Raw genomic sequence first — 15,544 nt, forward strand, 5'->3', positions numbered from 1 at the left:
TAGATTAAACAGACTACTAGCATTAGGAACTTCTAGATATTTTCTTCATTTCATTAACCAGCTGTACCATGGTAAGAACATTTCCTTCCCTCACTTCTCCCTCTCCCCTAGACCTTGGGGGAAGAATGAACAAATGCTTCTTCATAATAAACTCCATCTCAAGAGCTTTAGTTTCAAGATTTTAGACTGTTCAGTCCAACGCCATGCTCAAGTTTGGAAGTGATACACTAAAATGAACACATATTATAGAGCTCAACGAGTTAGTAGACACTCTCAAACTTAATGCCAGCTTTTTCCACAACTAGAACTGAATTTCTCAGACTTCCACATAAAATAATCCTTTTGCTTCACACTGTAAGAATAAAGAAATTTTATAAAGAATAAGATACAATTAAAGGAAATGGTCTGAAGGAAGAGGAAGGAGCATGTCCTTTCAGTCTTATCAGATCTGTCGTTTTAACCATATCCCCTGCCACCTCTATTCCTCAATTCAGGTCTGTGCAGTAGCAAGAAGCAACATGTCCCCTTTGACACTTTGCAATTTTACAGTGGTACACGAAAGAACGAAATAAAATTTATTATTTCTTTGCTTGCTAAAGAACTACTTTCTGCTCACATCTTGTAGGAGATCTGGCAGCTAGCGGATCCCGCAGCCTATTTCATGGAAGAGAGTTGTCAGTTTGGCATGTCAGGAAAGCAGCAAGGCCGTTAGGACAGTCCAGCATTGGAAGAGATTCCCCAGAGAGGTTGTGCAGCCTCCAGTCTTGAAGGGCTTCAAGACCAAGCTCGACAACGCCCTGAGCAACCTGAGCTGATCTCATAGGTGACACTGCTCTGAGCAAAATGTTGGACTAAAAACTGCCTCAGGTCCTTGTCAAGATGAATTTTTCTGTGATTCCATAATGAGATACTAGCAGCCACCTACAGAGAGAAGAATGAAGTAAAAGAACATCCTATCACTCTGGTTCCCACACATCAGCCATTGGCCTCGGCCGCTTTAGCTTCTACAGTTGAAAGCGTACGCTGGCATTGCCTCCACCAACGTGCTGGCTGCTTAAAATACCATTGCAGCTGCACAGTGAGCACTCCTTTATCTCAAAGCTACAACTGCAATTAGTTACTGTGGCCACAGGTCTGCCAACCTAGTTATAGTGGCATGATGAGCTATTCCAAGATGTTGTTAATATTTTTTTATCAATTACTAATTATAAAGTCCTATTCTGGGGGGGTTTAATATCCAGAAATTGTAAGGAAGGGCTCATGATTGCTGGAATAAAGCAAGTTACTGCTTTGCTCTAGCCAGCAGCACCAAGAAGCGATTTTTGATAACCAGACAAATAAATTGACGTTCTCAACCCCTGACAAAGCCGAACCAGAGTCACCAGCACTGAAAAAACCACACTGTTCCTCCACACGGAACTTAGAAATAAGTTAAGAAAAAAAAATCATGCACAGAAAAAACCACTTGTAGAATAAAAGTGAGCAATGTCTTACACAGCTGACAAATCCTTTTGCACACACAAGTCTTCCCACTCAGCCCAGCCAGCAGATGTGCAATGCTAAGCATACCTCTCGCTTGTTCTCCCTGGGAAGTAGCAGAGGTTCCCAGACAGCTTCGAGAAGTGGTCTGCATACCAGACTCTTGTACAACACAGATATTTAAACAGTGTCTGGAGCAGAGGAAAAAAATAATAGCCACTTTCTTGATTATGATACATAATTAATTTCTATCAGTTACTGAACTAAAAAAACATTTTTGAGGCAGCTTATGTGACCCAAACTTTTGATCATTTCTTGGTCTTTCTCAGAATACTGGGGAGTGAAGTATCAAATATTTAGGACCAAATTGTTCCCTTAGAAACTTGTGTCGAGCATTCCCGACGCACACAGAAGAGAACATGCAAATTCAATGGCAGAGTTCAAATAACTGCTTCTCCACAACTACAGTGCAAATGCAGCTTGCAAGATTTCCAGTACACTCAGTGACATTCTCTCTCAGAAAGGTTAATTTCTTTTGTAAAGCGAGAGATTTGTTACCGAAAAAATTCCTTGGAGCCAATATCCTAATATCAAGTGAAAATACTGCAAAATAATCCAGCTTTCTTCAGTGGCTCAATAATTTCTGATTTCCATACTTACACACTAAACATTAAAACGACAGAGGGCTGAGTTTTAGGGAAAAGACTTATCACAAAGAGCCGTTCAAAGAAGAATGTGAAAAAGTCATCTCCAGATTACCATTAGCAAACGTAATGTAATTCTCATTGCTGTTTTTTCCTTATCTGTAAGCAGGTGTGCAAATGAATAGAACAATGCAGGCACAAGACTGCCCTATTCTCTTGCCAGTGTCCAAAGAAATCCAGCTAGGAGGTGGCTTCCACGTTTGTTACTCATAGCTCCTATTGTCTCCCCTCTGCCTAGATTAACTCTTTGCTACCTCTTTTCTCAGGAAGTCCTCTATAACAAGTTCCCTTATTTAAAGCTTTCATTGATTCATTCCAAAGCTTATTTCGATCACTAATTTTGGAGAACAATTTTAAACTGAGCTGATAGCCAGTATACACACTGCTTATTATATTGTCTGTGAAACAAAAAAATGGCCGCACTTTACTATCAGTTCACTATCAGTTTGCCATCTCACTCCCAAGCTATAGCATTTGTAGGAACTTTCTAAAGTGAAGCTTCAAGGTTTGATTAGTTTTGAATTTCCATTTCATTTTGGGCCAAGATAAAAGAGGTAAGATACCTCCCCTACACATATTAAGAAACGGAGGCATCAAACATCAGGAACGCAGTGTGTGAAGACAAGCCTCCTGGTGGCCACCCATCAGGCAGCCTAGACCAAACACCAGCAATCTCTTTCTTCTACGGCACAATTAATAAAGAGAGGAAGCTGATGAGGAAATGGGGTGACTGGAAGACTGAGCAAGAGAAATTATGAACGGAATTTGATGTTGGGTTTAAACAAGTTATTTCTGGGAAAGCGAAAAAAAAAAAAAGAAGTCAAGGTTTTCCAGTTATTGTATATGACTCCACCACTTCCATTTTTGTGATAAGTTTTATAAAAACCTGCTTGTGGTTTGCTTTAACTTCTTTTTTCTTGTACCAAATACCCGTAAAACCTTTTTGTCAAACAACCCAACAGCCAGGGAATCCTTTTCAAGCAGGAACTTATCAGATACTAGCTGTTAGTTTAATCACGGCAGAGATCAATTTTTAATTTGGCCATCTTTTACACTGCTAATTAAGTAACATTTTGCTTATTAGTTGAACCTAATCATTCCATTTGAATTAAGTCACAGTGTCATGTCAGAACACAGTGCTGGGTTCTCCACGTAACCGTGGCTGGGTGTGGTAGCGTACTTTGTTCTGCTTCTGCAAAGAGAAACCCCACATGAAGATGTGCAAAAGCAAATCCAGCTCAAGGCATCAGACCTTTCAGAAATGCTGGAGAGATGGGTTTAACATGTGTCTAACCGTCACTATCGCAGAAGTTCATCAGTTTAACTCCTTGCGGACAAGAAGCCGACTCTCCGAGCAGGAAGTTGTTCGGTGGAACTCCTGACGCAATGCAAACCAAAGCAGTTGCAGCTTAGTTTAATACAAACCCTCTTGAGTCCACGTTGACAAATTCTTTAACAAGCCCTGTGGTTACAGGGAAGCTGGTTTCAGTCTGAGTCACTCCTGTTCAAACAGTTTACTGGAAATGGAGGGGAGGGGGAATTTTCAGAGAAGTCATGTGATGGCCAGACAAACCACAACCAGTAAAGGTTCAGTGGAGTCAAAAACAGGTCCCAGCAACAACTGACATTCAGTGTGCAGATGGCACTCAATCACTTACAAATGAGCCCTGCTGCATCTCAGCATTTCTATGGATTTAACCCTTTTTCAAGTTTGTATTCTTTCCGAGGCAGGACACAGTTTGGAAAGTAAACAAACAGCAGTGGCTGATAGTAACATAGGCAACTAGAAAATATTTTTACATGGAAATTTGGCTGCAGCAACGCTGCACAGAAGCAAAGCCTGATGTGTAAATCATTAGTTCTTAAAAATATGCCACTTAATGAATCCAAACACTCAGAGTCATTAAGGATTAAGATATACAGCAAAGATATTGGTACTTTTTTCCTCTTAGCAAGGAGTACCGTGATACAGCAAGGGCCCACATGTTACGCATTATCACTGAGTACCTTGAGCGAAGCTGGCGTTAAAAGCTTTGTTTTCACCAGAAACCTCCGTCAGCTTGAAGTGTTTCAGCATGACAGAGAAAAGATGAGAATGCTAAACAATCAGCAACTGTTAAACTGGCAAAAGAGAGTCCCTGCACATGTGTGTGTAGCTATGAAACTGTACAAAAGTATGCTTGCACTGTGTTATTACCAATGTGCTGCCCCAGCACTAAGTACTAGATTCACTTCCCCTAATTGAGAGGTTGGTTTGAACGGCTGCACTGGAGATACTCCCCGTGGCTAAGAGGGGAGCTCTGATCAGAAACTCCTTTGCTCTAGAATTCGACTGGAAGAGTTAACAACAACTGAGATACCGTTTCAAACATTTGTAATTTTTAAATACTGCCTTAAGTATTAAGAAATCAGACCGAGTTGCTCTGTTCCTATAAAATGCTGGGTGCTGCATTGTGTGGAGCTCTGAGAGGAACAAGAGAGAGAAATAAAAAAAAAAAAAATAAAAATAAAAATAAAAAAAAATCCCTGCTTGTAAACCACACTCCTTCTCCAGGGCAAAGCCGCTCGATTTCAACAAGAGCAGCCACGAGGCAAGAGAAGCTCTGACACTCCCTTTATGTAACTGGGACTAACTCACTGGCGTGCACGCAGAGGGACGCACCGAAAGGAGAAGTGAGTGTTCCTTTAAAATGAGGGGCTTTTTCTGAAGTATGCTAATGGCAAGTACAAGGCAGACTTACACATCCTCTGCAGGCTAATGAGTTTTCTCAAAACCTAGCTCAAGGAGACAGGTCACTTAGGGCTGAGATTTATGACAGAAAATCCATCAGTAGACTCTTTAAAGTAAATAGTATTTTACTCTGTGTAACTTTGAATGGAGCACTAAACCTTTACGCTGTTTAATCCTTTTAGGTTCCTTTTTTTGTTGTTTTTTGAACTGCCAAGCTAGCAAGCACATTCCCCCTCACAGTTCCTTCAGGAATGTTATATTCACGGTCTCTCTTCACCATAGAAGATCCTCATCTGTTTCTCAAAATTACCATTGTTTTTGAGAAAGAGCAGCGACAGGCTTTCTGAACAAAACACACGCAGGCAAAAACGTCAAGCCATTTGGCTTTGCCTCGTAGGCATACAGCAGCTCAGCAGAAGTAGAGGGGGAAGCTATTCTTCAAAATCTAACACACCCATTTTCATGCCTTTTGAAACGGCAGGATGAAGCGAGACCTCCGTACTGAAAGAAGGCTCCTGTCACTTGACATCAAACATTTGTAGTAGTCTTCACGGCATAAGACACTTGTCACATCCCCTGTGTTTCCGTAAGCATAAGGCTTCCACTTGGGAGAGGGGGAGAAGCTGATGTCGGTAATAAAAATTGTTATTGAGCAATTTAAAAATAGACACTGTAGCTGCTCATGAATAGCAATTAGAGAACAAATAGCGATAAGCTATGCTGAAGATTGGGATTTACTCAAGGTCATAGGAAGAGGAAGGCCTGCCCCCCACAGACATCTAGCAAAAACACGGTTGAAGCCAACAAAAAACAAAAAAGAAGTCATATTAGCAAATGGAAAAAACTGAACTGTCAGTTTTACGAGCGCAATACAATTTAATCGGATTGTCAAAGCCTCATGTTAAGAGAGTTTTATAGAAACCAAAGCTCAAGTGGAGTTTAAAAAGATTTTTTTTTTTTTCCCCTGGCCATCCATCTACAAAACAACATGCTTCAATCCAGATTCAATTGCCAAGAAAATAAAATCAAAAGTACTGGTAAATAACACCATCATTTTTCTTAATTAATTACACAACGCCATTCGTTCCCTAAGTGCAGGCGATACAGCTAGCTATATTTTGGCCTGTCCTGACAAAAAGCTCTCTAGCAAAAATTTTCTTCCCAAGAATCTTACTGTGCGTTCTGGAAATCAACTCTGGCTGCTCCCACAACTCTACACGCATGTAATTTGCTGGGAGAGTTTCAGTAAACACAGATAGCATTTCAGCTCTCGAGTCATGTATTTGACTGCTTTAGTTTGGTTTTGTTTTTTTTTACCACGACTTGATTTTTATACAGTTAGGGATTACTTTGCAAAGCAAAGACGGATGATAGAGTAAAGAACAAAGCAGATTTGTTTTTCCCCCCACTGTATCTTTAAAAAAAAATAGAAAAATTTACTATTTACAATAGCAGAAAAACCCTTTTGGAACTTTTAGTAGGGGGAGGCTCTCAGGAAACACAGCGTTTACTGTCAGAATTACTAGATTGCACTCCCTATTTCCAGACAGACCACTTTCTTTCATGGAAAAGCTTCAACCATTTTTTTTAAGAGGAGAAAAAAAGTAAAAGTATGTGTATTTTTATCAAGAAAATACCCTGGCAGAACAGTTTAAAGACAGCAGTGCACTGGAGACTCCACTTTAAAGACTGGAGAGTCCCAATTCTGCTCATAATTGGTAATTGCCTTGATGCCATTTTCCACATGCTCCTAAAGGAAATCCTATGAGTTTAGTAATATTGGTATTCGTCAATTCTTGAATTTGATCTTTTAGATGTTGATATTTCCTAACTTTCTCTGCCTCTGCATTCACCAAAGATGTTGATTTACTCTCACACCTAACTGTGATGCCTACTACTAGGGCCTGATCTCCCCTAACAAATACCAGGTCTGGCTTGTCGCATCTGCTGGTTTTTAATAGCAGCCTCCTTACCATTTCAACTTAAGAGGCAGAGAAAATAGGGTAAGAAGGAAAAATACAGAAAAGAAATTCAGTGGCAAGTAGTTTTGAGGTAAAAATGTTTAAATTTCTTCTAAAACACTATCAATAACTTGTGAACAGAACGCAAACTCCTGACCTGAATGAAAAATTATCCACAATAGCATCTGACTGATGTACAGCACCAGTTGCAAACTATCCTGTAACATGAGCAGTATTTAATCTATCAAGAAAATAAATGACAAGAGCAACAAAAAGGGATTCAGAGCAGTTTGGCTGCATTTTCATATCAGGAAAAATATGTTTCCTCAGGCTGACGAATGGGTCACGCACTGGCCCCTGAGGGTGTTAGTGGCAAGGCAGGCAAATGTCATCTGAAGGGAATGAGCTGACTGAAAATCATCTCCTGGCCCAGGGAGGCTTTAAATGCAGTTATAGCCACCCTGATTATGGAATAGCACCTCCTCCATCACTCGTTTGTTAGCCCACTTTCTCCCTACCTTTATTGTGCTGTTCTTGGAAGGCTAAATAAATGCAGTGTTTGGAGCCAATACTTTGGCCAGACTATTTTATGTGCTTCAACAAGCTGCATTCTTGTCCTCCCATCACCAGAGGTATCTCTACCCAGTGGAGGATCTTTTTCCACCCCTGGGAAGTCCCTTGTGAACTCACACCAACTGATATTTGGCCCCTCCCCATTTCATTGGACTGGTTATTTACTCCATCTAGTTGTTCTGTGTTTTATTAATTCTGTTGTTTTGCACTGTTCTTACTTGTGCAGTCTCTGCATGTTCCAGCATCTCCTCAAATTCCTGGTACTCTTCATCATCAGGTTCAGCACCAGAGAGTCGGGCCGCCCTCGCCATAAAGTATGGAGGCAGCTCTCCAATGGCTGTGCCAGCACCCTGGGAAGAAAATAATTCTGATTTATTTTCGTGTTTATTCTTAAATAGGAAACGTAATATGCATAGTCCCGTGGACATTTCAGATTATTAGAACTGATGAGACCAGCTGCTTTGAGAAGTTTGCTTTTATCCACCAGGTCAAATTTCTCCTGATTTCAGATATAATGCTGTTCCTCTTAAACCCCACTTTCCTTCCCCCTTGCCTTGTTCAGCAAAGTTCAGCTTCCCTCAGTGCAGACAAGCATGCTGCAAGGCAGCGGCTCCCAAGCTGTGGTCTGCAAGGTCAAACCGACACGATCTGTGCATCGCTGGGGCCCTGCAGAGTGGCCCGTTGCCCAGCCCTGCCAGAGCTCTGCAGCCGGTGGCCAGCTGCGCGCGGGGAGGCTGTAGCTTGTCACTGGGCTGCAGCCGCAGCGCCGGCCAGGCCGGGGGCCCCGCTATCCGACACGATCCCTGACTCAGCACAGAGCTGCCATCTCGCCCCACCACATGATGCCAGACACACTTGCCAGCATGTGACAGCCCTTGCTCCTGAGCAGCCTTCAAAATAACCTGGGAACTCCTCCCTGCTGCTGTCATGTAGTTTACTTGTTCAGTCATGAGACTTTGTGCAAGTGTTTATTAGAAAAGAGGCTTGAGTTTTACTACAGCTATGAGCAAGGAAAATAGGTTAAGCAAAGCTTGATCTCGAGTCTTCTCTCTCCTTTTGATGGAATAAAGAAAGCCAAGAGAACCTGAGATGAAAGCATGATTGCTTTCTCACCACAGGAAAATTATATTTGTTTTCTCAGGACATCAAATGACTCATTTCAATCTTGTGGGTAAATGCAACTTTAGCTTAACCAAGGGAAAAAAAGAAAAGAGAGACAGCTAAGATTGAACATATGGATAAACAGAGGCCAATGAAACAGGAACTTGGACTAAACTCAGAATGGTTTAAATATAGGACAGGTAATAGCACAATAGCTGGGCACCACACTGGAAAAGTGCTAAAACTTAGCTCCATGCAGATGGCTTTTCTCTCTTAGGGTCAGCAGTGAGTAACCTATTCCTTTGAAGCAACGTGAAAGCTTTTCAATTTCCTTTGTTCCTGCTCTATATGCAGCTGCAAGCGAGCGAGCATTCCAGCTGCTGTGGATCTTCCAAATCAACAGGTTGTGGTTTTAAATACAGACACTCTCTGCAGTTACTCAAACTGTTAAATTCTCTGTTTAAGCATATAAAGTGCACAGCCTCCTATGTTTATGCTCTTGTTTTCCACAGAAGAAAAATTTAAACGAGTGCAACAAGCTGAACTTCATTAATCTGCCTATTTCTGGCACAAGGGAAGATAAGCCTGAAAACAGTAGCAACGACGTTTCAGAAAAATTAACTTGAGGTTATGTTCTCAGGGTGATGCAAGAACAAAAAGTCACATTGCTTCTCCAGACTCTGCCAATTTGCTTTGGCTTCGTTCTCTTAACTGAGGAAGAGGTTTGCATGTGTGTACTGGACATGAACTTTCTTTAAATTGGGTAAGTCACATGCTCATTATTACAAAACATTTCAGAAGTGCAACAAAAATCATATGATTTCATGTCTGCTGGAGATAGGTTCCTTAAGTGCATTAAAAAAAAAAAGCAGCAGCAATTAAGGGACCCAAAGCAGTAACTATTTAACTGCTTTTTGTAATGTTAGCTGTCCATTTTCACCATCTAACTTCGAATGCCAGTTCTACATGGAGATTCCTTGGACCAGTAACAAATTGGAAAGGCAAATGCTAATCAAAATTCTTTTACACAAATACATTCAGAAAAGGAAACTGGGAAATTACTCCACTAGAAAGAGTCTTTTAAACAGATTTTATCCTGGTCAGGACACAGGCCGCCTGTTCTGCTAATCCTGAGCAATTAAACATTTTTATTCTTTCCCCTTATTTCTTGTAAAAAAAAAAAAACAAAAAAAGCTGCAACACATTAAAAACGTAGGGCACTATTGAATTCCTTGTCCCTGTGGGATGGAAGGCTGTGAAAACTGGCATGCACCTAGCAGATTGTTTCTGAGAGTCCTTCTGCGGGCCAGGACTGGCGGAGCCAACTTTTATAGTGATTGAAAAAAGCATCATTTTCATTCCACCTAATAATTCTGTAGATACAGTGATATTTAATCCTCGTAACACCCATTATCAGCAAAAAAGGCTATCACTGACATGCAGGGGACCAGTAATGATTTTAATCTCTGGAAAAAACTGTACCTGGTTTAAGTCGGCTGGAACAGCCGCTGATGTTTTTGTGATCTGCATCAAATCCCTTGTGCAGATTAATACCCGCATTCAAACCTTGCAGGATACTTAGTCTGGGTAGCTTTATAGTCAGAGGTCTGCAAAGTCCCCGCTGGGACCGACCTGCTTTCACCATTTCACATGAAAACTTGCATTGCTACCACCCTCCTGTCTCCCTCCAAACAATGAAGGAGATTGGCCAGAATTCACTTTGGAGCCTGTCAACATAATTTCACTTTACAAGTCTAAAATAAGTAGGCTGTTGGTGCTGTTGTACCTATTCCTCACAGGGCTCCATGTGCTGCATTAGGAGCACATCTGTATACATCTGTTAATTCCTTTTCTTTTGTATTTATCCAGGGTTTGTCATGCTAAGTTCAGATTTTAGATCCAATTAGAAGTCGCTGGTTCAATATTAAAAAAAAAAAAAAAAAAGGGGGGGGGGATTTTGTGAGCTCATTCGATCATACCCAGATTAGGAATTAAACTGAATATTCCTGATTTCAGTTTAAAAGCAGGAAATTAATTTTTTTTAGTAAGGTTTTGATTTGCAAAAATCAGCCTTTTCACTTTCTGGAAGTCACCGTTACTTTCCTGTTAAGACGGACATTTCGTTTAAGAGTGACAGAATCAAAAATAAGTTTCTTCAACAGCTTCCATAAAAAGTGAACTGGAATTAGGACAAAAGAAACATACTGGAAGAAGCAGCAGCAATTGCCAACTTGATTTGGCTTACAGGAAATTAGCAAGCAATGTTTATGTACTCATGAAACATTCCAAGAAAGCATAACATTACACTAGACACCACTGGTAGACAGAGGATGCTCCCAAGGGAAAATCAAGTGGAGACAGAGTTCGGTGAAAAGGTAGCTGACAGTGAATTTGAAGGGAAGAAGAAGGAAAGGCAGGGATAGAAATGTTCTGGCTTGGTCCTATTCCCTCGTCCTTTCCCTAGCCTGAACCAAGAAACACAGCTCCAATGAGGGACTGGAGGTACCCTTTGTTCTCCCTCATGGCTGCTCAGGAGGTCTGAGTCTGAAAGCTCATTGCTTTCCGTGTTTGCAACCCTATTCCCTCATTTCTAAATTACTTAATTCTCATCATAGTTCAGTTATTTTACATGCTGAAGATTAAGCAATGGATGTTTACCCTGAGCTACGTTTTTATTTTGCAACCCTAGAAACGTAATTGTAAATGCCATTTTTATTACTCTAGTCTCCATTAAACAAACTTAGGCAGAGGGTGACGAGGAAGAAAATAAAAAGAAATCTTATATTTATGGTCTTATAAGTACTCGTATGTTTAGCTACTTATCAAGCATTCAGGCAATTCTGCCCTCTCATTAGAAAAATTTAAGATGTACTTTACTTTACAGAGGGCTGTAAGACCACTTTCTCTGTTACTCTTTTGACTTTGGTACTGCTACACATTACTTCAGTCTGTAATGCCTGCAACCTAACTGGAATTTTTGTAGGTAACACAGCTGCTGATAATTTTAAAAGTTGTAGTGACCAAAGTTGCCTTAATCTATCTTTTTCGTATCATTAGAAGGAATACAAGGGCGGACATCAGATAGCATGTATTTTCAGAATTTCCTCTCTCTACATTTGAATTGGACAACCAAGAATTTAATAATTAAATCACCAGTCAGAACAGGAAGTCAGCAGGGAAAAAGTTAATTTGGCACGCAGTTCACAGCAGATGCATCTGTGTAAACTGCAATTCAAAATAATCTACACATAATGAAAAAAACATCTTAGCTGACCGAAATCCTCCAAAAATCAAACTTCTATAAAAAGCTGCACAAGGAAAATAAAAAAAAAAGGAAAACAGAAAGGAAGTTCCAATGACAACGTTTCCTAAGACCCTGATTCACTTAAAAGCTAACCCCGCTTTTCCTGTTTTAAGTGAAAAGTTTGCCACGATTGAAGCAAGCAGAGAAATAGAAATAAAATGCATAAAAACATGCAACATAACACTATTTAATCCAATCTATTGATGCAACCCAGAAAAACATTTCAGCTATGACACTAGGGCCCGAGTCCTTCTTATGAGTAACTGCAACTTCACTCACGTTCCAAGCTCAAAATTTTTGCAATTATTTATTGCTTAACTGCATGCAGCGTAAGTCCGGAGAGCTGCAAGATCATTTGGGATGCAGATGCCCTTTCTGGAACTTACCTTTACATCAGCAGCTCTGAAGCACGTGAGCGTTTTGTGCTAGCATTTAGAAAAGTAGTGAGCAGTGCAGTTGATAAAAGACAGCCCAGCAACATCCTATTACTTCTCTTCAAAGGGGATTAAAATTATCCAGGGCTAGTACAGAGAAGGTTGATCAGAAAAGCAACTATTCATACTGCAGATATACGTGCTACTGCTGGCAGTGTAAGCCATCATTATTTTGTTAGTTCAGGAATTTTTGTGTATTGCTGAACATGGAAATTAAGTGCGTAAATTCAAATTGTTTAAGTTTTATAAACCAAACCTTACCCACATGCAGGCCTCCAGCCTGACTTTTGAGATGATAGCCCACAGAGAGATGGATCCTTCAGTCGCCTCCTCATCAGGGCAGATAATTTGATCCGGGTAAGGAGGCTCAGGAAAATTAACTGAGTTACATTCATATGCAGCAAGAGTAACTGATGCTATGTGTGGACCCTGAAAAAACACAAGTCATTTCAAATGCATTTTTGTTAGTTATAATATAAGTTAAAATTAAAACCCCACATTTGTCCCCGATGCAAGGAACCTAGGCTAAAACTTACTGTTTTCACTTTGGCCATTAATAATGTTGTATATGTAAAACGTTGGGGGTTTTTTAGACCATATGAAGTGCAATGCGGAGCTATTAATGCTCTTTCATAAAAAAAGTCCTTCTTGTGATCCACTAAAATTGTTAAGGAGCCTTTCAGCTTTTGCCATGCACAGTAGTATGAGGTTGCCAAGGAGAAATAAGAATCCTTACTTCTAAAAAAACATGAAAATTTTCAAAAGACTTTAAAATGTTCTCCTTAAGGTATTTATGGCCAACGGCTTTATTAGAGCAGGTGTTTTTCCTACTGTTGCTTTTAGATGATGAAGGCATTTAAATTCTATGTTAATTTTTTTTTTTTTAAATGACTGGGTCTTTAGGACATCTTAAAGCTGACGTTCTTAATGTTTGCATCTTTCTCCAAAAATCAGTTACTCAATTTGTGACAGCTTTTTTGTGTATACAAGTGACCTTATTGCTGTTTGCTAAAAATGGTTTGAAATATAGTAACTTAAACGTTATTTAAATGCCACATAATTGAATTACTTCTAGTCTCCACCTTATATCAAAAGATTTTTTGACAGATCTCCAGATAAAACTAGCCTAAAAATCTACTCAAGAATTGAACTGCTACGTACGTAAAAAACCTGAAAGAATTGCCATTATTTTAATACAAAAGAAGTGAGAAGCAATTCAAATAATCTATGGCCTGAACACTAGAAGTTGTAGCTAAAAAAGAAATCACTTAGCAAAAGGTCAGGAAAACACTGTCTGGGGTAAAGAAAAAAAAAAAGAGAAAGTACTGAGTTAAACTAAGGTCTTTTCATAAAGTCACAGATTTAAATAAACTTTAGTTTTCGTTATGTGCAGAACAAGTTCCACAAACCTTAACTTCTGCTATTAATGATCTGATGCGTCTTGACGTCATGTTGGGAAACATCGTCAATAATTTTCTTCTACAGATTCTCCTTTAAATGAGTCGTGTTTTATTAGACCAGTAAAGGAGCCCGATACCCCCCTTCCCCCCAATCAAAGCTAGGTTTATTACAGAATAAGGAGGGAAAGTGTGCTAGACCTCAACACAGCTATTCCCCTGCACAAGGCTTCCAAAGCCCACTTTGAAATGCAGGAGCCAGAGATATATTCAGAGGACCCTGCAGGCCCCATTTGCACATTAAAGGGTGAAATTCCAAAGCAGGTCTCACACAAAAGGTAAAAGCTCTGTTGCTTTTTTTAGACTTGCCTGGAAGAAGATTTTAGCTGGGTTCGCTCATGTCAACATTTCAGGTCCCACTGAAGAGACCAGAGCACTGGACTTATGCAATTACATCAATACTGTGATTTTTTTTAATTGCAGCAAAATAAGAATGTTGTAAAAAAAAATCAGTTATATTTTTCCGTATGACAGCTGTGACTACTGTTACATGCAAACCATTCAAAATAAAACCATTCTTCTGGCATGCAACCGGTAAAAGACAAGCTGCTCTGATACCAAGGAAATTCTTTCATTTATTCCTTATTACTTCAGAGGACTGAATCAAAGTGCTTTGGCATATGTTGGATGATATGAATAGATAGATACAGCCTCCTGAGATAATAAATGAGGCACAGCCTCTTGTGAAAAAAAAAAAAAAAAAAAAAAAAAAAAAAGAGAAAAAAGGTTCATTGAAGTAAAACTGAAAAAAAGAGAAGATCCAGAAGTCGATGCACAAGAGTGATTTTGACATGGCAGGGAGAACAAAGAACGGATGAATGAACAAATGACTAATAGAATGTACTATCAACATTTCTACAAGCCCCAATGGCAATGGACAACTTTTGGTACTTGTAGCAAGATCATCCCTGTCCCCAGCAGCCTCATTTCTAAACAAATAACGTATCTCTGTTTTACTCATCGAGGACAGATGCAAAGAGAGAGTTGAAACTTCCCTAAAATTGTAGAGTACACCTATAGCAAACCTGGGAGTCTTTCTCCACCGTACCCTGAAACTTAGGGGAATTTAATCCCATCCCCTTCTTGCCCCTTCCCAATCTGACAGCCACCTCGGCACAAAAAAGGTCTCAAGCCATCTTCCTTGAATTAATGGTTTTCACCTGCAGAAATTTGCAATAAAATTCTCTTGAATAGGAAATTTGCATGGAGGAAATCCCCATGCACTTGAGTTGTAAATGACCATTTCCTATGCTCCCTTGAGTAAGGGTAAGGTCCTTGCCAAGGCAGCGAGATATGGTGTGTGAACCAAGAAGTATGATTTTCAGTTCCACAAAATTTGGAAGACTTGCCACACTACAGTATAACTACAGCCAGCTGTGATGGGAGACTGTTAGTTTCAGTTTTATGATAGTAAGAGACAAATTAAGACAAAATAAGAGACAAATCTCTAGTATAGTGAGGCCCCCAACCCCTTGCAAGGTTGCAGCGATAGCGTTACCAGCGTTTCTTCTCAAAATGCACACAAGGTGCGTGAAGAAGACCGTACAGTGTCAGGAGAGCAAGCAATGACAACAAAATGCCTAATAGGAGGCTGCTGCAGGAGCTTCTTGCCATGAGCAGCTTCTCTCAGAGTTGCCATCCTTGAAATGGCTTAATGGTCTTCAAACATTGCCTCCTTGAAATGCCTTAATGGTCTCCAAACATTGCCTCCTGTTATGAGAGCTCTCCCAGTCTCAACAAATGTCTGCAAAAGGAAAAATTTTACAAGTAGCCAATGGAAAAAAAAAAAAAAAAAAAAAA

General features: G+C 40.0%; 1 protein-coding gene across 3 annotated transcripts in view; it reads right to left on the minus strand.

Moving 5' to 3' along the window:
• VMP1 (vacuole membrane protein 1) overlaps positions 1–15,544 on the minus strand; it is a 67,461-nt gene that overhangs the window by 27,341 nt on the left and 24,576 nt on the right. For 2 of the 3 annotated variants that reach the window (XM_009633932.2, XM_035889580.1), the window contains 2 exons: positions 12,549–12,716; positions 7,667–7,798 (listed from right to left, as the gene is read on the minus strand). In XM_009633932.2, coding sequence (XP_009632227.1) covers positions 7,667–7,798; positions 12,549–12,716 — 300 coding nt within the window. Of the gene's footprint in view, positions 1–7,666; positions 7,799–12,548; positions 12,717–13,696; positions 13,779–15,242; positions 15,368–15,544 lie in introns of those variants that run through there. The other variant, XM_035889579.1, reaches the window with a different exon arrangement.

The sequence above is a fragment of the Egretta garzetta genome, unplaced genomic scaffold, assembly GCF_000687185.1.
Source record: "Egretta garzetta isolate BGI_Z169 unplaced genomic scaffold, ASM68718v1 scaffold112, whole genome shotgun sequence".
NCBI classification, from domain to species: Eukaryota; Metazoa; Chordata; class Aves; order Pelecaniformes; family Ardeidae; genus Egretta; species Egretta garzetta.